The sequence below is a fragment of the Artibeus jamaicensis genome, unplaced genomic scaffold, assembly GCF_021234435.1.
Source record: "Artibeus jamaicensis isolate MK-2021 breed Jamaican fruit bat unplaced genomic scaffold, CSHL_Jam_final scaffold_1283, whole genome shotgun sequence".
NCBI lineage: Eukaryota > Metazoa > Chordata > Mammalia > Chiroptera > Phyllostomidae > Artibeus > Artibeus jamaicensis.
Genome location: NW_026522028.1, coordinates 20,022,946 through 20,047,041, shown reverse-complemented (window position 1 = coordinate 20,047,041; position 24,096 = coordinate 20,022,946). Strand labels below are relative to the sequence as shown.

Genomic DNA, 24,096 nt, shown 5'->3' with positions numbered 1-24,096 from the left:
TCATGACTCGTAACAAATTTAATAATGTTTAAATATCCTCTCACAGTCACATTCAAATTCCCTTACATTTGTCATGATTTCTTCAAAGTACAATCCATATGCAGTCTACACAGTACATCTTGTAACAGTTCTTCCCCTTGCTAGCACCTACTCTCCATACGCACTTTTTGAAAGTCCATTTGTTGGAAGAAACTGGGTTTGCTGTCCTATCAAATTTCCCTCATTCTAGATCTGGGTAATTGTATCTTTAGTATGTTTTAAAATGTTAGTCTACTTCCTGTAAATTGCTACTTAGACATAGTCTTTAAAAAATATTTTATCGATTTTGCTTTTATAGCTGTTCCATTTTTTCTCACCTTTATCCCCTTCTGTCCTGCACCCTACTCCCTCCAGAATTCACCCCCCACCCTCAGTTCAGGTCCATGGGTCATACATATAAGTTCTTTGGCTTCTCCATTTCCCATTTACTATTCTTACCCTCCCCCCCATTTTCTACCTACCATTTATGCTATTTACTCCCTGTACTTTTTCCCCTAAGCCTCCCTCCCGTTCTCTGTTGCTAACCCTCCATGTGATCTCTATTTCTGTGATTCTGTTCCTGTTCTAGTGGTTTGCTTAGTTTTTGTTTTTTAGGTTCAGTTGTTGATAGTTCTGTTTGTTGACATTTAACTGTTCCTAGTTTATCTTCTTTTTCTTAGGTAAGTCCCTTTAACATTTCATATAATAAGGGCTTGGTGATGATGAACTCCTTGAACTTCACCTTATCTGGGAAGCACTTTATCTGCCCTTCCATTCTAAACAAAAGCTTTGCTGGAGAGAGCAATCTTAGATATAGGTCCTTGCCTTTCATGATTTCGAATACTTCTTTCCAGCCTCTTCTTGCCTGCAAGGTTTCTTTTGAGAAATCAGCTGACAGTCTGATGGAAACTCCTTTGTAGGTAACTGTCCCCTTATCTCTTGCTGCTTTTAAGATTCTCTCCTTATCTTTCAACTTGGATAACTTAACTAGATCCTTTTATACATACAGATACATATTTGAAAGAACATTTACAATGCATTGAACATGGATATATGTATATACATATTTGTGACAATATTTTCCCGGTGCTCATTTTAACTTCCTAATGCATCCCAGCACAAGCCACATTGTCTGGTTGTCCCACTTTTCCCCTTTGCCACACCTCTAGCTCCTGGTTTTCTCGTCATTTCTCCTCCCTTTCACAGACTCCTCTTATGCTCTGAAGCACTATTAAAGATGTCCCCATTCCCCACCCCCTGGCCCACTACCTGTGCCCACCTCCACCCAGCCCCAACCCCGCCTTCCCACTGGCCAGGGCCACACTGTTGTGTCTATGGGTTATGCATGCAGACCGTCTACACTGAGTTCCAAACCCAAATATCCAATGAGTAATAGGATGTCACTGGATGTGTGTGAGCCTTTGAAACTCACTGTATCCCAAATAGAATTAATCATGCTTCTTCCCAAACCAGTTTCCTATTGTTTTCTTGACCTCGATGGCTAGAACCACCATCCAAGACAGAAACTTGAGCCATCCTGGACTTTTTCCTTACTTGCCCCAAATTGCTAAGCCATGGAACATCTACTTCCTCAATATCTCAAGTATATCCCTCTTCTTCTTGTTGCTATAGCCTCAGTTCTTAAATTCAGACAAAAAGTACAAATGCATTATCCAGAGTCAGACATTCTCAAGCAGAGCTAGGACTAGAACCAAACCCCCTCCAGCATGCAATGTACTGGAATCCTGCTGAGGGCTGTAATGGCTCCAGATTCTTTGCAACACTTGGGAACAGTGCGCCTTACGCATACTGACAGTATGGTTGTAGAGGCTGAGGTCAGCGGGGCAAAGCAGCAAAAAGTGGGGAGTTTAGGAGTCAGAATACCTGGGTTGGACACCCACTTCCACCACTGGGAGTGAGCCTGGTTCAGCGGGTTACTTCCTCTGTGCTTCAGGTTCCTCATCCATAAAAACTATAATATTCCTTCTACTTCTTCCTGAAGTCCCCAAAGCTCTGAAAACTGGAAGTTATTTTTCATTTTTTTTAAAATAATTTGTCTGACAGCCTAACCTGACTCAACTGTACGAATCTGATGACAAAACCTCACCTGAATGGAACTGAAAGCACAACAATATCTGAATCCTGGAATGCGGCTGATCTCACGGTTTGGAAAACGGCTGTGAACCTACAACAGCTACTTCATAGGTCGGCCATAGGTTGGTTGCTAAGGAAATTAACATTTGAAAAGTATTTTGAAGAGTATGTGGCCCACAGTAAGCCCTACATAAGCATTTGATAAATACACGTTTCACATAACAGTTAACCCCAGACATGAAGTGAGAAAAACAATAAACATCAGAGACAGAAAAACCAGTTTTGAATGGCACTCTAATCCCTTCCCTGCTTGGAACTACCCACTATTCTAAAGCTAGTGTGTATGAATCATTTACATGCAAGTTTCTCAATTTTAGTCATATATGCATCCATAGTATGTATTTTTTAAGAACAACAAAGAAGGATGGGTCCCAAACATCAATCGTACTGAGAGTGAGACGCCCCACCCTCATTGCTCTTTCCCACATTCTTGCAGCTCCTGCGCATATGCCAGTGCCGTCTTTACACACCTGTCTGCCTCTCCTAGAATCCAAGTGCCCCGAGGAAAGAGAATATGGTTTAGCTACCTGGAAGAACTCAAGTACTTGCTGAATAAATGAATGAATAAGTCATAGGTCCCCCCACCACACTTTATCAATGAGGCATTTGGGAAGAAGGGCAGGTGGGAATGAGACTTAAGCCAATGCATCCCTTCGAAAGGCTGACGGGGAAACAGTTCTCCATATTTGGAAGACATCTCATATCTAGGATTTCCACTGGCTCTCTTTGGCAATTTTTAAAGACAGAATAAAACAGTATCAACATGTGTTGAGTATTTACTGTGCAACTAGCACTATGTTTTACAGGCACTAACTCGATGTGGTCCTCACAAGAACTCCAGGTGGGGGAATCAGTAACACCCACTTGAAGAGTGAGAACCACGAATCACTGAGAGTGAAAGTAACTCGAAGTCCATAGCCACAATTCCAGCCGCAGGGGCACCGGCATGGAGGTTTCTTCGGGGAAAGGTAGGAAAGTTCTTCATAAAGAGATACATTTCACTCTCAAGTAGGTAAGAACCTGCTGCAAATACAATTAGTTTGTATTTGTGCCCGAGTCACATCTATTTTCTACTGAGGCATATGAGTTTAACATTAAAAAAAGAAAGGGGATGACTAGAGACTTGAAATTTTAGTCATGTGTCACCTTCAGGGAAATGAATACTGATTTTGGTCTGCAACACCCAAGTTCAAATTGCAACTCCAGTAATAAAACAAGGGCTTGGAAAAACAAGCACCTGGGGCTGATGAAAGTAATGCGTTTGTCACAGGGCAGGGGCTGCAATGTGGACCTAAGTGTTCTCAGGGAAAAACATGTCAATACTAAATCTTTCCACCAGCCTTTGATGGATGTGCTAATCTTCTCAGGTCAACAAGGCTCACCCTGGCAACACACCGTAATAACTTATTTAAAAGGCAGCTGGCTTTTTAAAATGGACTGTTCCATCAATCTTTAAATTTTCCTTCTCAGAAATGCATTCTCTTTCCACAATGATATCTGCTGTACAAAGTAAGAGTTCAATAACACCTTTTTGACAACAGAGGAGACTGCAGAGGGGAGCGGGTTTGGGAACTACTGTTTTTTGCCCTCAGCTCTGTATGACATTAAAACTCTGTAAAGAGAACAACAATGTCAGACAGGTCATTTCATCCACTGGAGCACGGGTCTACAAACTACTGGCCAGAGGCCAAATCTGGCCCACGACCTGTTTGTATCAATAAAGTTTTATTGGAACATGGCCATCCCCACTTGTTTCCTTATTATGGTCTATGGCTGCTTTCAGGCTGCAAGGGCAGAATTGAGTAGTCACGAGACAGAACGTCTGATCTGAAGAGCCAAAAATACAAAGGCTCTGGCCCTTTGCAGAACCTGCATGCTGACCTCTGCGTGGGAGAAGAGTACTCACCGTCTGGCTGCACCTTTGCGTCAGTGTCAGCGGGGCAGACGGAGTACCAGTAGGAGGTCACAGCTGACACATTTAAGGCATTTAAGTTGGGTTAAATATAGAAGGGAGAAAAAGACAAAAACAACTAAGCAGTGTCTCTAAGTGGGAACTTCAAAGAACTGAAGGTGTAATGCATATGAAATGATCATTTTATGTCATAAGAAAATCTCACAGGTTGACTACAGTACACACCCTGATGCTGAAAAATGCCTGACTTATTATATCACCCCCACGACAGGCCTCCTGGCACTTTGGTGAACATCTCCGTATCAAGTCCTGTTTCCCCAAGAAAATGCATAGAAGCAGAAGAAGGAGAAAATCCCACAGGAAGGGGGCCCAGAGGCCAGGGCTCAGAACTTCAGCGGAATGACTGGCCAGTATTTGGGCCTCTTCCGGTCAAAGTGCTTGTTAAAGCTCAGCTGCACGGCAGCCTCCATGGCCTGGATCTTGGCAGCGCTGTCCCCGTACAGGCGCTTCATCTCGGCCTGGCGCTGCTCACCGGGCCTCTCGGACGGTGGTTCCACGGAGCGGCTTGTCTTGTAATATAGGTCGTGGTCGGCATTCACATAATCCTTCAGGCGCCGCTCATCCAGCTGCTGCTGCCGCCCTGGGAACAAGCCAACACAGTCAACTGGGGTGAATTCCACGGCACCCAGATGTACAGCGGGCAGTCCAGCAAGCCCCCTTAGCTTACCCTTTCCAACTGTGAAGCGAGGCCCAGCTGTGCCAGCCCAGATGTTCTCTAGATTCTAAGGCACAACCTGCATCTTCTTATCGACTCAATTATGAAGCTCATTGTTCACTTACCGGGGGGCTACATGCTGAGAGAAATAGCAAAAAGCCACACACACAAAAAAACATGGCACCCCAAACTATCAATCCTCTGGGAAGACTCCTGGAAACACAGAAGAAAATGACACCCCCTGGGTTCCTCTCCTCATCCACATGCCAGCCCACAGCCTGCCTAGCGAGGAAGGGCTGCTGGAGCTCCCTGGGTTTTAAACATGACACCAGGCTGGCAGGAAAATGCAGTGCTTCCTGGAAAGGCCAGTGTAGAAACAAGTAGTAGTTCCCATCACAAATGACGGGAAGAATGATTTTAGGTAATCCAGAAAGAGCAAGTGCTGGCAACAGACAACGGCCAGGAGGACCAATGATCCTTCCACGCATCCAAAACAGAAACCATACCAGGCAACGGGAGGTCAAGGGATTCAACACTTGCAGAGGGTACAAGGGCCGAGCAAGGCAATTCTGCAAATGGAACAGAAACCTCTGCTGTTTAATCTTCCTGCTACTTGAACCTGTAACTTCATGTCAACATCCTCGCTACGGGATCGGACTTCCCACTTCACAGATGAGCTTAGGCTGCATTTCAAGTGCCATGGTTACATGCTTTCAATTCTAATCATTTAAATGGACTTCAATACAGCAAGAAATCTTTATTCAATTGTTTAGCCCTTTTCTTTTATTGTAGCAAGTACTAACATAACTTCTTTCTTATGTAAATAACATAAAAATATCAGGTGCCTCAGTTGGTTGGAGCATCATCCCAGCCAAGGTTGTGGTTTCAAGCGCCAGTCAGGGTGCACATAAGAGTCACCAATGACCACATAATAGGTAGAAGGACAAATCAATGTTTCTCTCTCTCTCTCCCTCCCTCTCTCAAAAATCAATCAATGATTTTTTTAAATGCCATGTAGAGAAAAATAGACTTAAAAATATCAGCAAAACAATACTACAAAAAGTCACATGTAGCCACATCTAATACGTAGATTTTTGTAAGCTACTGTCAGGAACAGAGAAATTGATAGTAGAATGTGATAGTAGAATGTCGATAGCTGCTATTGCTACCAAGAGAAATGCTACTAAGCAGGGAGTGAGGATGTTGCTGGGATAAACCAACGACATAAGTCATCCATTTCTTGTTGCAAAGAAAGTATCAGACAGAAAGCTTAGTATGGAAGGGACGACAAAAGTGAGCCAATCAAGTGTGAACGGAAAGTTGTTTATGTTACGCCTGCACAGTCACGCTCATAAATCCTGTTCTTTATAAACAACACCTAGGAGTTGGAGGGAAGGGGTTTTATCAACTTGGAAACATTATTAAAACTGTATGTGGCCATTTCTGTCTCAGCACATCTGCAGTTCATTTTCACACAAGGAAGCAGTACACGGATGTGGCAAATGACTGTCAAAATAAATACCATATCACTGTTACCTTATCCATGGAAAAGATATAATTGACTTACTGTGAAACACAGACCTCAAACAAAATACTGATCTAATATGAACGGGAGCTCAACAAGCATTTGTTTCTCATTTGTGGTCTTTCTGATGAGCCTGAAACATCACGATGCAAGTTGTTCCGTCTTTCTGGGTGTTCACATTCTATTCCCCGCTGCACCCCCCTCAAGGACTACTCTTCTGAAGGCCTGGCATGGCCACATTAGCCAGGGACAATAGAGTCCCACCTGTGAGAGCCTTGCTACTGGCCTGGAGGATGCAATTCCACACGTGGGGCCATGGGGGTCTCGGGGCCTCTGCATCTAGAGGGCAGAGGTTCCCAGACCACAGTCCTTTCACTCTCAAGTTTGTCCCAAGACCATCATCAGCCTTCCTGACAGCTTTAGTGACACAGCAGATATTTAACCTCCTGTCTAAATGTGAGTCTGCATTTCGAAGTTTAAATACACATGGGAATCTTTGCTATCTTAGTAAGTGTGGCTCTCTGCCATTAGGATAAGTGAGTATAAACTTTTTACTTTGGCATCTTTATTTTCCTTTTCCTTATGATTTAATCTGGTTATCATTATGCTTCTTTTGGCCACTCTTCTGACAAAAACTATGTGACCAATATTAAATCGGTGTCACCATTCTCTGCATTTTCTCGTACTATTGACATCTGTGGCCAAAACACTGTGAATACAAAGCGACCCCATCTGGCAGTCCATGAAGCCTGTGCCATATTCCCAGTTTGCACTTCACATGTGCTCATGGGTTGCCGTCACTGGGTTTGAGTTTTAAACAAAGTTCACGCAGTATAAGCACGGAAGATACAGCCCTCTGCTCCGTCCTCTACTTGTATCTCCTTTCCATCCGGCCTTCCTCATGAAGATGTTAGGTTCAATCCTGTCCTCTCCCTGCCCACAAGAGGTTTGGAGGTCCCAGGTTTCCTGTACAGTGGACAGTTGTCCTAAAACATAGATCTAAGGCGCAGGAAGCCTGTGCCTTGCACTGAAAGGCCAGCTAATGGATGGGCTGCGGGAGGTGCCTGTGGTGGAGGGGCCCTGTTGCCTATAGTCACCACATCCCCAGCCCCAGGAGGACACAATGGCTGACACAAAGCAGGTGCTCAGGAAATGACTGTTGAGAGAAAGTGCAGACAAAGGCCATACATTATTTGTTCCTTTGGTAAACAGCTCTGTTTCTCCCAGATGCTGTTCAAGAAAAATGCTGACAGCCCAGGGATAGGGAAACAGATGCTCAACTCACGCCCCTCACTAGGGGCCTCACTAGGTCCCTCAGAGCCTCCATGGTGGAGAGGCTGGGGGAGCAGGCACAGGAGGGCCCCAATAAGTTGGGGCCTGATCTTGTCTCCTGTTCCATTTGAGTCACTTCACCTCCATTTACTCACACAATTAAACAAATTTGTTCTAAGGCTGGACTACGGATTTGGGGATCAGCCAGCTTGAAACCAAATACCCTCAGACTGGCTGAAAGTGCTTTGGTGCACACCGACCTAGGGGACCAAGCAAGCCTCAGGGTGGAAGAGACTACTTTGAAGGCATCCACTTATTCTGGTTTCTATTTACTGCTTCCTTCCTCCCACTGAAAGGAAGGACTCTTAATCACTGGTAGTATTTCTTCTCAAAACATGGTGAGGGCTCCTCCAACCTGATGGACTATCAGCTGACTGCAGCAGAGAGGGGGACCGTCACACCTCAGACATAACTGAACAGGTACCTGGTCGGGGGGGGGGTCATTTTTTACTGAAAACAGTCATGGGACTCGATCTTATCAAGAGCTCTCTGCTTCTAGGATATTTGGTCATGGGAACTTGTTTGAATACAAACCATCACCTTTTTAGATTCCAGCACCAGGCCGCAGTGGGTTGACCAGTGTCCTCCCCAAATCCACACCTGCCCGGAACCTCCGAATGTGACCTTATTTGGAAACAGGGTCTTTGCAGATCTCAGGAAGGGAAGAATGGAGGTGAAGGGAACGATGGAGATGAGGTCATACTGGATTAGGGTGGATACTATCCAAGGAGTGTGTCCTTATGTGAGACAGAGAATGACAGCTACAGACACAGGGGAAAACCATGCAAACCCAGAGGCAGGGATTACAACTACGTTGCCACAAGCCAACAAACACGAGGAGCCAGAAGGAGCCAGAAGAAGCTGGAAGAAACAAAGCCCTAGAGCCTTTGGAGGAAGTGTGGCCCTGCCAATACCCCGACTTTGCGCTTCCAGGCTCCAGAACTGGGAGAATACATTTCTGTTGTTCTAAGCCATCCAGCTGGCGGTAATTTGTTACAGCGGTCTTAGGAAACTGATTCAGGGCGAATATGCAGAAAGGGTTGACACAAGAAAAACACTCAGCATTACACTGTTAAGGAGCGACTCTACTGGATTCATCTGGGTTCAGGATATGTGACACCGATATTTCTGCCTCCGTCTATACATTTACATGATGTTACCGATAGAGACTTGCAGTGCATAAAGGGAGAAAAAAAATCACGGAAAGTGACTTGGACTTGAGGGAACCTTACAGAGCAGGAAAACATGCCTTCAGTATTCCACAGATAATTAGCCTGAAGGCAGAACATTTTGGAGGACAAAGCACTAAGACAAATGAGTGCTAAAGAATGGTCGTTTTCCAGCATTAGCATGTCTTTCTGATTATATTCACGGTTCCATCGCTAGAATTAATGATCTTCACACAACTGAGTGAAAGCACAGGCTTGATTTATACCGTGAATGCCTCATTTCTGACTTGTCAGCAACACGCCCAGAACACAGGTGTAGACGCGGAGCCATTTCGGACGGGTCTCCTATCTCATCCCACATCCCTCAGTCCATGACCAATGTAAGCCTGAGGACAATAGCCATGTCCTTATGTAGAATAAAAGTGCACTTCCATCCCTCCCTCCCACTTTTCTGCAGCCTTTCGCACATTTCTTCTCACTGATTGGCTTTCTGCATGTCTCAACATCTGGAGTGGATGAAATGCACACACGGCGGAATTATGCTCAATCAGTGTGATTCCACAGTTGAATCTCATTGACTTAGCCAAAATGACTCATTCAATTCTGGGCTGTACCCTTTGCTGTATCCTCTAGGTTTTCCGTAGAGGGGGGGCTGAAAGAGCACCAAACAGATGGGGGTCCAGCCAACTGACAGAGTCTAAACCTCCCTCCTCGGGTAGACATAACACAATGGAGCAGATGTCTCCCATCAAATGTAAGAAAAACACATCTGGGCCCTTTGGTGAGAACAGTACTTTGAGTGCTGAGTGGGGGTGGACTACTTCCTTTCTTTCTCATTCCCAACCGACCCCATCCCTCAAAGCCTACAGCATTTTTCTCCACAAGTAGCCTGTGGTGCTCCTCTCCTGATTACCAGGTTCACTACTGGCGATCAGTACTCTACCCCACCTTTGCAAAAGTAACCATGGACCACACCGCAGATGGCTCTTCTAGGTACCATTTTTTAACTTATCTCCCCTTCCCACCTGGGTTTCCTCTTTGCGACTATGTCCCTGTTTGGACTCAACATCTGGCCCCAAAACACGTGATAAGTCTCTGATTGCCTGAAGCCCGAGAAAACAGTGGCAGTGTTTGTTTTGGGGGGCCTTCTTGTATATTGCAAATGATAACTTGCACCCATTTTCCCTCTAAGAATTAGGACGATAACCTTGCAGACCCAGTTGATGGTTATTTATACAAAAAAACAATAATGTTTCCTTAACCTAGCAATAAAGATTTTTGTCCAAGAAACAGGTGAAAACACGGCTGACCTTCAAACACGTCATAACTACCTACTTTCCTGGGAGGGATGTTACTGCTGAAGTTTTAAATAATGGAAACATCTCGTGAGGAAATGACGACATAACAGAATCAAAAGCATGCTTGTTCCCACTGCACAAAAGGTCTTTATCCGACGTAATGTTTTGTTATCATTGAAGGGTGTTCAATCAGAGTTCATCTGGAAGAGCAGTGATCACAGGCAAGAACATGCCGTCTAATCTGAAGGATTTTATCCTGAGAAAAATATTAAATAAGATTCAGATGGGGAAAAGCTAAATCCAATTTAGCTATGTTTTTCCTTTGCTAGTAACATTTTATACAATTCTGTGTTCTCTAAATGATTCATATTCAAAGTTGAATTTGCCCTTATTGAACAAGTAGCTTCTAGTGGCTCAAAGAGCAAAAGGAAAACAACCTTAATCAAGTATTCACACTACTCGAGTCCCTTATCTCTTTCATAAGCATTTCCTGACTGTGTAAGGAACTAAACCTCAGGCACATTCTAGCAATGGCAATGGCTTGGAAAACACCCCAGGCATTCAAGTTACTTCTGTCTGAATTCCATCATTCGTTAGTGGGAACACGTATTCATCCCATATACCACCCAAAGTGCTTTTGAAAAAAACAATGCTGGTGAACCACTGCCCATGATTTTGTTAATAGGGGTTCATGGCCAAACCCTGGCAGCTACTTCTAATAGAAAGCAGGTCTTTAGCAGTAAGATTTTGGCACCAAAGCCTGTTCTCACCCTCACTAGATGCTTCTCACACCTCCTAGGGACTTCATAATGCTTTCAGGACAGACTGCAGGGCCTAAAAGCATGGCAGAGACTATAGGACAAGTAGTTTTGAATTTTGCTACAAATACACACTTTCAAAAGCACAAAGAATTGAAAGATCAATGTTTTTAAGGCTATGATTAGTCATGTGCCAGTAGGTTTGTTTTTCCAGCTCCAGTATTTTACTATATCAAGTTATGTCCCACAAGAAACGGAACTAAATGACTAAACTTGACAGACACGAAAATTTAATTCTTTGATGTTTTAACTATTTTCAATGTTAAATATTTAGATTGATTTAACGCTCTAAGCGCTGCCTAGAGCAGAAATATATCACTTTGTTTGAAGTCACAGAACGTCTTTATCGAAAAGGTACAGAATCAGAATCAGGCACTAATCAGGACAAATAGTTACCAGAGTAAAACCAGTTTGTGGTGAATAATCCAGGACAAAGGATGAGTTATAAGCAACTAACCCTAACAACTAACATTTCTTTGGCACTGACTTTGTACCAAGCACCATTCTCTAACTTTTCTCTTATTCTATCATTTAATCTTCATAATTACCATCGCATGAATTAGAATCCCCACTTCACAGGTGAGGGGGTTGAGGCTCAGTATGGTTAGGGCAGGGGGCCCACGAGAGGGTTAAGAACCTCTGGCTCAGAAGTGGGGGAGCCCATGATTTGAGAAGTTCCGCCGCAGCTGCACTGGGAGTGAGGTTAAGGATGCAGATTGTAATAGTTTTCACAAAATTCCCCTTTCTGTTGTTTTGCTTTCTAGATCACAGTGAAACAAACACACACTACATTTTTCTCACAGAGGTGATAACACGTTTTCAGTACACTTTCCATCCCACTCACAAAGACAACTCCCTCAGGGGGACTGTATTAGTTTCTCAGGGTCACCGTGGCAGAACACCCAAAACTGGGCGGCTTAGAGCAATGGCAATGGATGGGCTCACAGTTCTGGAGGCCGGAAGTCTGAGATCAAGGGTGGACAGGGCCGCCCCAGGCAGGGGAGGTGCGGGGAAAGGGTCTATTCCCACCTCTCTCCTAGTTTCGGGTCCTTCCTTGGCTTGTGGCAGCAGAACTCCAGTCTTCACGCTGGCATTCTCCCTGGGCGTGTCTGTGTCCAAATGTCCCTCTTTATGGACACCAGTCCCACTGGATTAGGAGCCACCCTAATGACCTCATTTTAACTTGATTACCTCTATAAAGACCCCATCTCCAAATAAGGTCACATCCCGAGGCCTGGAGGGTGGGGGTTAGGACTCCAACACATATTTTTTAAGGGACACAAGTCAAGCTGTAATAGTGATGGTAGCAGTGCCATTTGGAGCCTTGAAGTCAATGAAGAAGATTGAGGAACATTATCCAACAAAATTTGAAGTTCCTCAACTTTATAAAGTGTTTCAACCCTAACTTACTTGGTAAACTGTCTCACAGAACCACAGCAAGCTCACTACTTTGTGGGATAAGATTAGAAAACCTCTGATTTAAAGCTCATAATTAATAACAAAATACTTCGTGCATTCTTCAAAATAATATTAAGTGCCAGGCATACAGTAGGAGATCATTTTCATGATTTTTTAAAATCTACTGGATTCTGACAAAGGCAAGAGGGAGGAACAGATCAGTGCGCACCTCAACAGAGCAATGAAATGCCTAGCGCTTAAACAGATGTTCTTCCCCGCATCTGTGACTGCATCGCTCGCCCTGGAAGAACACTTTTCATTATTTGATGTTCATTTCATTCATGTCTATCTTTATTGAATAACTAGCTATATCAGGTTTATTTGAAATCAGCACGTATTTGAAAATGGCCTTTTTGAGGACCGGGGTTTGCTCCTATCCTTAATTACAACTTTTATTATAAAAGTATCAGTCTCTTTACCAGTTGCGGGAACAGTTTCTGGTAAGCACAACAGAAATAAGCCCTATCGCCACCATATTTTCTTTTTTAAAGGAACAAACAACACTCCAACCAAATGTGCACATGGGCCAATGGCTACTCTCGCTCATGCGCCAGACTAATACTTATTTTGTATGTATTTTGAAAAAAGCTTGACTTCATCTCTGGAGATCCAGGAGAGAAATGTATTCTATGTGTAATACAAAGTACTGTTTCAAAAGTACTTGTTTGGGTGTACTTTCTAATGCACATCAAAGAAGTCAACAGTTTAATTAATCAAAAGAAGGGAAGTTGAAAGAAAATGACAGGCAAAGACACCAAAGGGTACCTTGTGGCCTCTGTGAAAAACTTGCTGTCCTTACGAAAACATGGATCGTTGAAAACAGAACTGCAACTCCTCCGAGGCTTGTACGTTTCTGTTTACTAACAATTATAGGTAAACTGTCATGTCATTAGAACTCAATACGAACAATATTGAGACTGAGTAGTGGTTATAATAGATAGAAAATAACAGATATGTGTATATCTGATCTGTTACAGACACTTAAACTGTAAATGGTCTGATAATCTTAATAGTAAGGAGAGCACCAAAAGCAGTTCTAACTCTTCGAGTAAGAAATAAAAAAAAAAAAGACATTCTTGCTCTCTGACTGAAGATATAAGACCATTCTCACAAGTCTCCAGTCCCAGGAAGATCATCGCAATGCAGGATTGAATCAGAAAGTTTGAGTACTAGGCTGCTGTGGGCCGCTCTGCCTGGTTTCAGGAATTGTAACTACCCTCCATGGCTAAGGATGGGCGAGTGACCTCCAGAATGTAAGCCACAGGACACAATGCTTGTCTCTGGTAGCAAATGCTGCCTCAGTTTCCTCCCTGCCCCCAATGCTTGGTTGGAAGTCAATGACAGGTAAGACTCCTCACAGTGAGGGACAACCTAAGCCAGACTAGATCACTTGGGAGGCCTTCATGGAAGGACTCAGGGGGCTGCAACAAAGAGGGAGCAATGGACCCTCCTCCCCCAGCTATGTGACAAAGCCTGAGTCCCCATGTCCTCTGGGAGAAGCACTTCCTGGCTCTAATTCACTTAAACCTGAAAACCTGATGGGGAGGGGTGCAGCTCCTTGCCTGGCTAGAGCTGATCTAGGGAAAAATCTGGCATCACAAAGAATTCCTTAAAAAAACAACAACAGTAAAACCTGCTCTGCTAAGAGTGCTTTCATTCATATGATAAGGGTCCAAGCAGGAAACCCTAAGTTTCTGCAAACTCCCTTCCTGACAGACTCTGACTCAGACTAAGCCCTCAGATTTCTTTGAAATGTTATCTACCGTTTGATCCTTGCCGCTCTGTATTCCTGTGTATTACAACCCAACAAAAGCCCTTCAAGGAAGGGGCTTGAGGCGTTTTTCCTCTGAGAAACTGGCCACTGCTCCAGGCCTTTTTTCTTCGGAGAAACTGGCCACCTCTCCTCCCCAAGCAGATCATGTCTTGGTAGTGTTTATTATCATCCATGGTGGACAGGGGGACTTGCGGGCAAAGCTGCCCCCACACTAGGCATTTTGTTATTCTGTTTAGGTTCGTGGCAATCTCTGCTCTGAGAGGAGAGAGCTTACCATTTAAGATCTGGCAGCTCTGGAGTACCAGGGATGGCTCATAGCTGTGCCTGTGAGTTGGCAACAGTGTTTTAGGAACCTAGTTGTCATAGGGACAGAAGCTAATCCCTACATTTGTGCATGAAGAAGGAGCACAGGAACTAGAGTTGGGCAGATGGTGGTTGGAATCCTAACGGCAAATGACTGGTCATGCACTATGGAACAAGTCAGTCGACCTTCTGAAGGCTCACCTTCCTCATGGGCAAAGTGGGTTTAATACCTTGAAGGACAGTTGTGTAGAGTAGGAAACACATATGTGCACACATGTACATACTCACATGCATGCATTCGTGTATGCACACATGTACACCCATACACATGCACGCATGCACACTGTCTGGTGGAGTCTCTAACATTCAATAAATGTGAGACACTATCAGGTTGAGCTTTGTTCTAGAGCTAAAAAAAAAGAAGAAGCCTTATATTAAAATAGCTCTGGAATCTAATATAATTGAGGAGCAACATCAGCATAGCTTTTCCAAGGTTAGGATTGGCTATGGAATATTATCTGTGCTCAGTCAAGGAGTAAGAAAACAACTTGACACAGCCTAAGAGAAGAGAAAAATGCAGAATGCAGGGCAAGAAGAGGAAGCATGCACTTACGCCGCTCTTCCCTGTGCCTCTCGGTCTCTGCAAAGAACTGGCGGAGCTCCTCGGTGATCTCCATGTTGCTCAGGTCGCACTCCACCCCCTCATCTGAGTCGGTCTCCTCCTCTTCCTCCTCCACACCCCAAGTCTGGACTTCTCTCGTGCTGTCAGGACGGTGCTGCTCAGGCCACAGGGAATGTGCATACCTGCCGCCGGAGTTCCGGGAAGCCCAGTAATGGCCCCAGGACCAGGGAGATCTGCCCACCTCAGCATAATGGCCCCGGGGATGACCTTTGGGAGTAAAGTACCATGGGGACCTGAAGTAGGGTTCCACGGCCTTCCAGTAGGCCATCTGGTGGCTGCGCATCCAAGCCATTGCTTGATAATAATGACGCCAGTATCTTGCATATGTCGGATGATAAGACCAAGGCTTCCCAGTTCCCGATGGCGCCGCCTACAAAGTCAAGGGAGGTGTAGGCTAGATACCACAGGTCATCCTCAAGAGATAAAAGTGGGTATGATAAAAGAGGACATGATAGGTCCGTGCTCACCAGACACTGCGTGTACATACACTTGCTCTGAAGTCTGTGTACATGAGGTACACACAGGACAATTAGCTTAAGGCTAGGGCTGTTAAAAAGCGGGACAGGGGCTAATAATGATCATTTTTAGAAAGGATGTGAGGAGAGGTAAGGACTGGACATCTATCCCCTTGGCCCTTTCTATCCACTGTAGTTAAGCAACTAGTTCCAAGTGAGAAAGCCAAGAACCACATGGATGAATGAATGCCATGTTTTCTTCTCCCCCATCTGCCCCCCAGATGCCTGCCGGCCCAGCCTACATCTCAGTGCCCGGGACAAAAGATGCTGGCGATACACCCCGTGGTGCTTTTACCTGTCATTTCCGATGTATTTCTTTGTTGTTCTCAGTCATGCAATGAGGACTCTAGGATTTTGAGGACTAAATTAACCTTTTTCTCTTATAAGTTAAAAAAAAAATCTTACCTCTGATCCCATCTCTGATTGCGAAAATCCAAAGCGGCACCGAAACTAGGAAAGAACAACCACAGGGCAAACGGCTGGTCAGCACAGGTAGGTGTGTGACATTTGTGGGTCATTTGTAGTTTGTCGAGCGGCTCCTCAGAGGGCACCTCTTCCCAGGACAGTGCCCGACCTTCACACAACTCACCCCCTACGGAGCCTGGCACATGGACATGGCCTTGTGTTCTGAAAAGGAGGGATCCCCTCAGGCTCAAAAGACCTGGTTTTTTTCAAGTCCTGGTTTGTCTGTTTTGTTTTTCAATTACAGTTTACTTTCAATATTACTTTGTATTGGTTTCAGGTGTACATGTAAATAGTAATTAGTATGTATACAAAAAAGAATACGCAGAACATGAACTAAAAATGGACAGCTATATTAATTTATTTACCAATCCTTAACTCAAATTTAAATTGCATTTGCATGTCCCTGAGGCCGGAATAGACTACATCTTGCCAACTCCCTGGAAACCTTTGTTAGGTCTTGCCCTCAGACTGGGATTTGGAGAAGACTCTAACAGGGGTGTCCAACCTTTTGGCGTCTCTGGGCCACACTGAAAGAAGAAGAGTTGTCTTGGGCCACACAGGAAATATATTGTGACACGTCATCACCCAAAAATCTCATCGTGTTTTAAGTAAATTTACAATTTTGTGTTGAGCCTCGTTCATAGACATCCTGGGCTGCATGTGGCCCGTGGGCCACGGGTTGGACACCCCTGCAAGACATCTCTCCAGCTTGGGTTGTGCCCTGAGCTTGAAGCCCCCTCAGTGGGCTTTATTTTGGTTCAGATTGCGATAAGCACCTCTCAGCCAGTGTGTTCCTGTCTGACCACTTTGCCCCTGTGAAGAAGCCCTTCCATGGAGGAGAAGCCCTTCCATGGAGACTCTGCACCAGGCCTCAGGTGCAGAGGGCCTTTGCCCAGAAGCCTTGCTCTGCCAGGGTTGCCCCTCCCCTCACTGCCTACCTGCCTGTGATTTACTGATAGGACAGGAAATACCTAAAGGTCAAGTTCAGGCTGTACCTTTTACAACCTATTTAAAACAGGCTTTGAATATTTTTTCTTCCTGTTCAGGAGTTCATAGCTACTAGAATAACAGTCTCCACCAAAATGTACCTTAAAAAGTTCAATAATAATAAAATAAAATAAAGTAACAAAAATAATAAGTCTAAAATGCATGAGAATTGAAGTGCCTGTAAGACAAAATCACTAGCACAACAGGTTGCCAAGCAGTTACTTAGCATCTGAAACTTGAGAAATCAGATATGAAGGAGTGCTATTTTCCTAACTTCTCTTAATAACAGGATAACATTTAAAAATCTCCAAGTCTTAAGAAATAAACTTGACTTATTTCATCATCTCGATCAGAGATTTTGCTATGGGTACTGTTGCAAATTGTGACGTGAAATGACTTGTTTTAAGATTTAACCTTAAAAAAGAACCCTTTGCCTTCTTTTGAAATATTAAAAAAACCCTTCTCAAATAGGGTATTTCCAAGAGGGCTGACACGACCTTCTGTAATTTTACCTCACACATAGCCCACAGTTCCTGTTCACTGTTCTAAATTCAGAAACTCACGCACATGCAGTGAATGTAAACTGGAAAAAAGTGAACCGATGCAGTGAAAATGTAAGTGCAAACTGAGTTCACATTACTTTTAAACTATAATTTAAAGGTTTAAAGCATGAGCCGTTATCTGAAAACCCAGCTAACTGCTGTGTGCTGCACAGGTTATTGAGGGAATATAAAATGCAATGCGATTCAGGGGCTAACCACCCAGAGAAAGAAGACTAATGCAGAATGAAATTATGGTAGAAATCAGTGCACACTCGAGTGCCAAACCGTAAGGTGCAGCCTTTAAGTGGCGAAGTCACTCCAGCCAGTTTTCATCCAGCACTGGAATCTGAATCGCTGCCAGCCTGCAGTACATAATGACATTAAAGGGAACTCCATGTGTGTCTTAATCAAATTTGTTTTAGAAGATTAACAAGGAGCATAGAAATTAGATTAGAAAAGTCAAGGAGACATCTGCAAGTCTTGTGGAGATTAAGAGTTTTGAATTTAGGCTCCTATGCCCTACAAAGTGTACTTAGAACCTGATTAATATGAATATTAATGGTCCCAAATGGGGAGGTGTGACAGCCTCAAATGTTAATAAACATTATTGTCATTGAACACTATTGCAGACCTCAGAAAACCCTGTTTTTATTTATAATTGGGACAATCCATCCTGGCTTTAAAAGCTGGAGTACCAAATTCTGCAAATGCATGATTCAGCATCTGAGAGGTCCACTTTGTAGGAAGATGCAATAAAGTAGGCAAGGGTTTAAGAAGTTCAAGTGTAATCTATCCTATGCGCCAGGCTGCTCACTGTCTATGGCTGTGATTAAAAAAATGGAGGGAGTGCTAATTTGAGGAGAAATTACTTATTTATGCCTTTAACTCAGCCAGTAATTTGATAAAAGGGCTGCCATGTTACACTGCCTTACAGATCACACTGAACATTTTTGCAAGAAAGATGCCAGGACCATGAGCTGAGATGTTCGAAGAAAGCCAATTCCAGCATCTGAGGCAGAAGCAGCTCTGATTTGGGCCAGTGTACTGACTATTTATAAAGGGTACCAATTAATCAGTTAAAGTGCTAGACTCTTTTAAGACCCAGGACATTAAGAAAAGATGGATTTATATTAACGGTGGAATACAAGCAACTCTGTCCTCAACTGTAATGCTTTGTGCACTGTTTAGGATGCTAGAACGTTTGCTATCAAATGCTGAACCTTCTAATTGTTCCTTACCTTCCACTTGGAAATCACTGGGCAAGTTCAGGTTCTCCCACTTAGACTCAGAATAGGATGGGTGGAAGCAAGAGAACAGGGATTATAGTCAACAATCTCAGTGACCAATTCCTACTACTTGGGACAAAGGAATCATCTCCAGGACTACATAAGCAAATTGAACTATTTCTTAAAGACCTACACAGACATTTAGAGACTTAAGGAAAACAAAGAAAGACCTCCAACTCCCACAAAAGAGTATCAATCAACAGGTGTATGTTAGAATACATCCGCAGTGCCATGATTTCTGACAGACACTCTACCAGCTGCTGTGCGCAAGGCAGTGACCCAACAAGGAGAAACGGGAATTTCCAGTGTCTAATCACTAGAACAAGGAATCCATATTCTTCCCTGCTGGCTACATCAGCTCCCAAGGGAAGGGTCCTGTTAACTTGTTAAAGCTTGTTACTCTTTCCAGATACAATGTTTAAAGATTTAATAAGACACCTGGGTTTCTGAAAGGGCAACATTAGAATAATTCTAGACATTAGAGCAACACCACCATCAGATACTGTTACCATTGCAAAGGAAAGAACGCTTCTGGTTGCAGCAAAAGTCTGAGGCCTTCTCACTGGTCTTTACTTTTATCTTTCATTCCCCACCTCCCTGGGAGTGTCTCCTACTCTATCATGGTGTACTTTGGGGACTGAACAGCCACTTTCTTTTCTAATGGGACGGCACAGCTGAAAGAAAAGAGATTGGCAATGTCAGGGCAGACCCGGATCCACAGCACTACCAACCGGGCAGCCCTTCCCAGTGAGTACAATGGCAGAATAGTCACTGCCCAGCTGAGCCCCGGCAAGTACAGAGACTGAATTCATTGTCTGTCCTCAACCAGCAGAAAAGGAAGGAATAAAAACAGCATTGAGGTCGTTCACTGAACACTGCCGAGGCCCACAGGCAAGACACGGCCCTGAGTCGTCAACAATGTATTTTCCCAGAAAGCCTTTCTGAGAAAATGTACTTATTCTTCATTGAATCTGGTATCCTGGAAGATACATTTTTACATGTATAAGTGTACATGAATAACGTACAGACAAAAGCTTTGTAGTTTTCAATGGATACACTGTGGCTATTTTCATCCATTAAAAAAAATCCACAAATAAGTAATGTGGCTTTGTTGAAAAGCAGTGGCACTGTATATCTTTTCATTGCATATTTATAAATATAGGATCTAGGGTGTGTGACAGCAACCAGATAAATGAAACCACAAATACTCCTGAAAACGATAAATCTATAACCGCATTTTCCTCTCTAGCCTCCTTTTCCACTAGAATTCTGAAAATTAAATATATGAGAAGTCACCTGCTTTGATTTTTGCAAAGAAACAACATGGAAAGTCAGTCATGAAATAAGTTATGCTGGTTAAAGCCCTGAAACTTGGAGGGTTCCTGTTAGGCTCCCCCTGATTTGGTTTCCTGAGCCAACCAGATAATTTCAGGGACCTAATCAGGCCTACCACCAGTACACGGTTTCAAGACAGAGGGAAGGCGGGAATTTCTGCTGGAGGTCACTCAAAATATATGAAAGTACAGTAAGAAACCTGAGTTACATGAATTGAGTCACACAGTTCTAAGGAATCTCTTATATACAGTAATAACCGTATCGGAATGGATGTCTTTTAACAGCACATGCAATAATAGTAGGAACTTCCTCAACTAAGAAAAATAATAAAATGAGGCTTTTTGAGAGCACCGTTTCCTGCTCCCACCCCTGGCCGCGTGTGACAGGGTTGGCCAGTTCATCTGGCCTGATGCCTTGACGGGCTCTCTCCTGTGGCTGTGCATGGTCCCTGCACAGGGGCATCAAAAATGGCTGCAGTCAGAACAGTTTTCCGTTCTCAGCAGCAGTCCAAGCTCCATCTTTCAGACACAGACCTCCCACGAGTGCACGGGCTTCTGTGTTCAGTAAGCCCACATCTTTCTGTCTCTAACAGCTACCGTTAAAACTGGTGGGCAAGGGAGCCCCCAAATGGAGTTTTATTTCCTCTTCCCTCAAACCCAAACCCCAGTTTACTCTCTTCTGGGTGTTAGAATAAGTACTGTCACAACAAAGGCACAGCCCAGGGAAGGAGAAAGACAGAAAGGATGTAGTTAATTCTTCTTTTTTAACAAACATAACATTCTGCCACAGAATGGCATTGTTTAATTGGTCCTCAAGAGTGCTAGCTTTGTGAATGGATTCATTTGCAAGTTCACCAATTCCCTATGTGACTAACATCAGAATCAGAAGTGAAATATGAGGACATCCCAAAGCAAAGTTACCCTCTGATTCATGAACCCAACAGGCAATGCGAGAGCAGAAAACTGAGGCCACTGAGGACATAAACATAATACAACTCATAAAAGGAAACAGATAAGATCTCTTCACTGCAAGTTTATCCTTCATATGGTAAAACCTCATGTGAGCATAAAGGAATAGGGGTTGAACAATCAGGTAATACAAGTTAAGGGCCTACCAGCAAAACCCACGACTAGTTTAACGTGGTTAAGACCACCAGTAGATTCTAGGAGCCTTATTTCAAGTTTTACTTCTATGAACACATACATGGTAACTGCATGTTAATCCCTTTTCTGAACGCACACAGCATTCATTATGCCCCACTCATTGGGGTGTTTAATCAATTAGCTGTAGGCATGGATTCTGCTATCTATTTCTTTAAAATTTCCTATTTTCCTTCCAGTTTAAAAAAATCATAGCTAGTATTACCAGATCTTGGACGTTGTTTGGATTGCTGTTTCCCAATAACACTCTCTCCTCCTATCCTTACCCTTCCTAAAGTCACTGAATAGCTAGTCACTCCAATGTTATAAAGCTCCAAATCTTTTCAGAAAGAAGACATTTGAATGCATTAATGTCTTCAAAGATATTTTCAGTTCATCTGATCAACACCAGCTCTACTTTCTTCACTTGTTCACGTTTGTCACTGTTCAGTAGCTGGCTTTGCAGATGTAGAGCAGTCATTCCTGGGTTTCTGCGGCGAATTTGGCCTCTCCGACCTCTGCTCCAGCCTACTTGGTCACTAAGCCCTAACCCTCTCATCTCGCCCCATCCTTCAATGGTGGATCCTAAAAACCACAAAGCCTTCCCCATCTGTCGAACAGTTTTTGAATGAAAGTCTCTCTGGACCTTTAGTTTATATACTTTCCCAGCAGGGCCATGAGCATACGTAGGGGATTTGTACACCTCACAGTGAACTTGCTTCAGTTCTGCCTATGTCAAGTTCCTACTAATCTTTCAAAAGAGTTTTCTGTTCTCATTGCCACTGCAGAGACTGCTACTTTTATAAACTATATAGTTAGAAATTGTATTTTGAGAGTAAATAATGCCAGAACTCTTACTTGTGTTACTAATCTTTAGTCTGGACTTTCGAGTAATGTTCTGAATTCAGGCGCAAGGTGGCTGAATACAGAACCTAGCTGTGAAACAACTTTAAAAATCATTCCTGAAAAAAAGATTGTTCAGAACCAACTAGCCTGTAATAAAGGACTCGGGATTTCAAACCTAAAAAGTACTTCCTTGGCTGCTGGTTCAATTCAAATACTGAGGAAGAAAAAAGGGCAAAGTCATTCTCCACTTTCACAGGCAAGGCACATAAAAGACCACAGGTGCAAATGTTCTCCTGACAACTTCCACCCAAACCCCTGACTTCCCACAGAGAGTAAAGTGCGAGGGCAAAGAAAACACCAGCTTTTGAGTGGAAGAACCGATATTCTAGACATCCCTCCACGCATGAGGCTGCCCTAGCTTAACACAATGTTACTGGCCCTTCTGAATCACATTGGTGGGGGAGGGCTTTAATAAAAATACCGATGCCTGGGACCTACTTTTGGGGATATGAATTTAATTCATCTGGGACGGAGGCCAGGGCATCCAGGGCATCACAGTTTTAAAAGTCATATAGTGATTCTCATGCACATCAGAGCTGAGAGCTTCTGGAACCCGTCCCTTCTCACAAATAACCGCGGGATGATAATTACTATGACAATGTGACAGGCAAGCTCTCGGCTCTCGGGGCCTCCAGGCTCCACCTTCACTTCCCAAAGAAAACCCAGCAGTCCCCAGAGTCACCTCGTGCGCGCGTGGCTTGCAGATCCTGGGCGGTGGGACAGCAGGGACCTGTTTCCTGTGGGTCGAGAATGGGAGTAGCTGTTGCCTGGGCGACTAGCAGTGAACTTCCGATTGGTTTAGGTCGCCACTGCGCGCCGGAAGACCCGCCCGGGCCCTGGGTGACGACACGACCGTGGCGCGTTTTGCATTGCGTTGTTGGGCGGGCGCTGGCTGAGAGTCCGCCTCTTCAGCTGAGAGTGGGAACCACTGGTGGCAGGTGCTGGGTGCAGAGGACTTACTTGCAGCACTAGAGTTTGGACCCAGACCAGCGCCCGCGTGGGGCAGCCGTATCTGTGCCAGTGGGTTAACTCTGCACGGCCCAGGTCCCTGGAATAGTTCCTTGGCTTTTGACATTTCGCTCTGCTCTCAAGGGAGAGTGGTCGTGGCTCAGGGAAACGGCCAGGCTTTGGAAATAGCTACCCAGATGTAAGTTTGAGCGCGACTCTAGGCTTAGTTATTAACTTCCACCAGACTCAGCTCGTGAATAATAAGATGTGAATAATACCTAGCGCACAATGCCCAGTGCGTTAGAGCAAACAAATAGTGCCCACTAACATTTTTATCGTCACAATCATTGCCAGCAATACTTTCCCTGTTAGTGTCTCAGAGGATTCACTAATCACCAAGTATAAACCACTCGAAGTCTAAGTAGCACATTTTTCTGGGGTATCTTGGCAAACTATGGCAAGAACCTTAAAAGGGGGTGTACTTTAGTCCTAGAATTTTCGCTTTGGGGAAATTATTCCAAGGAAAAACAGGTGCAAACTGGATGTTCATTGCAGAATTCTTTTAATAAGTGGAAACTGGAAACAAGAGGAGATGGGTAAGTCAGGGTAATTAATGTCATGGACATAAGTACCATGCTCTTTTTGCACTACAGGAGAGTCAAACAGCACAGAAGAATATTACCGTTAACAAAATGTACTGGATGCCTACTGTGTTCATGAATTATTCTTTGCCTGTACTGTCCATTGCGGCCATTCAACACACGTGGCTGTTCACAACTCAAAATGTAGCTGAATTGAGATTTGCAGTAACAGTA

At 44.0% G+C, this 24,096-nt stretch overlaps 1 protein-coding gene across 2 annotated transcripts; it reads right to left on the bottom strand.

Annotated features, from left to right (window-relative positions):
• GEMIN8 (gem nuclear organelle associated protein 8) lies at nucleotides 1-23,119 on the bottom strand. Of its 2 annotated transcripts, XM_037157506.2 has the most exons (5): nucleotides 23,016-23,119; nucleotides 16,079-16,123; nucleotides 15,383-15,528; nucleotides 15,090-15,238; nucleotides 1-4,724 (listed from the first exon to the last, which is right to left on the bottom strand). In XM_037157506.2, the coding sequence occupies exons 2-5, from the start codon at nucleotides 16,088-16,090 to the stop codon at nucleotides 4,468-4,470; spliced, it is 564 nt and encodes a 187-aa protein (XP_037013401.2). In that variant the 5' UTR covers nucleotides 16,091-16,123; nucleotides 23,016-23,119; the 3' UTR covers nucleotides 1-4,467. The 2 variants fall into 2 exon arrangements, with proteins under 2 accessions (XP_037013401.2, XP_037013399.2); XM_037157504.2 differs by having other exon boundaries at nucleotides 15,090-15,528.
• Between the last annotated feature and the right edge of the window lie 977 nt (nucleotides 23,120-24,096).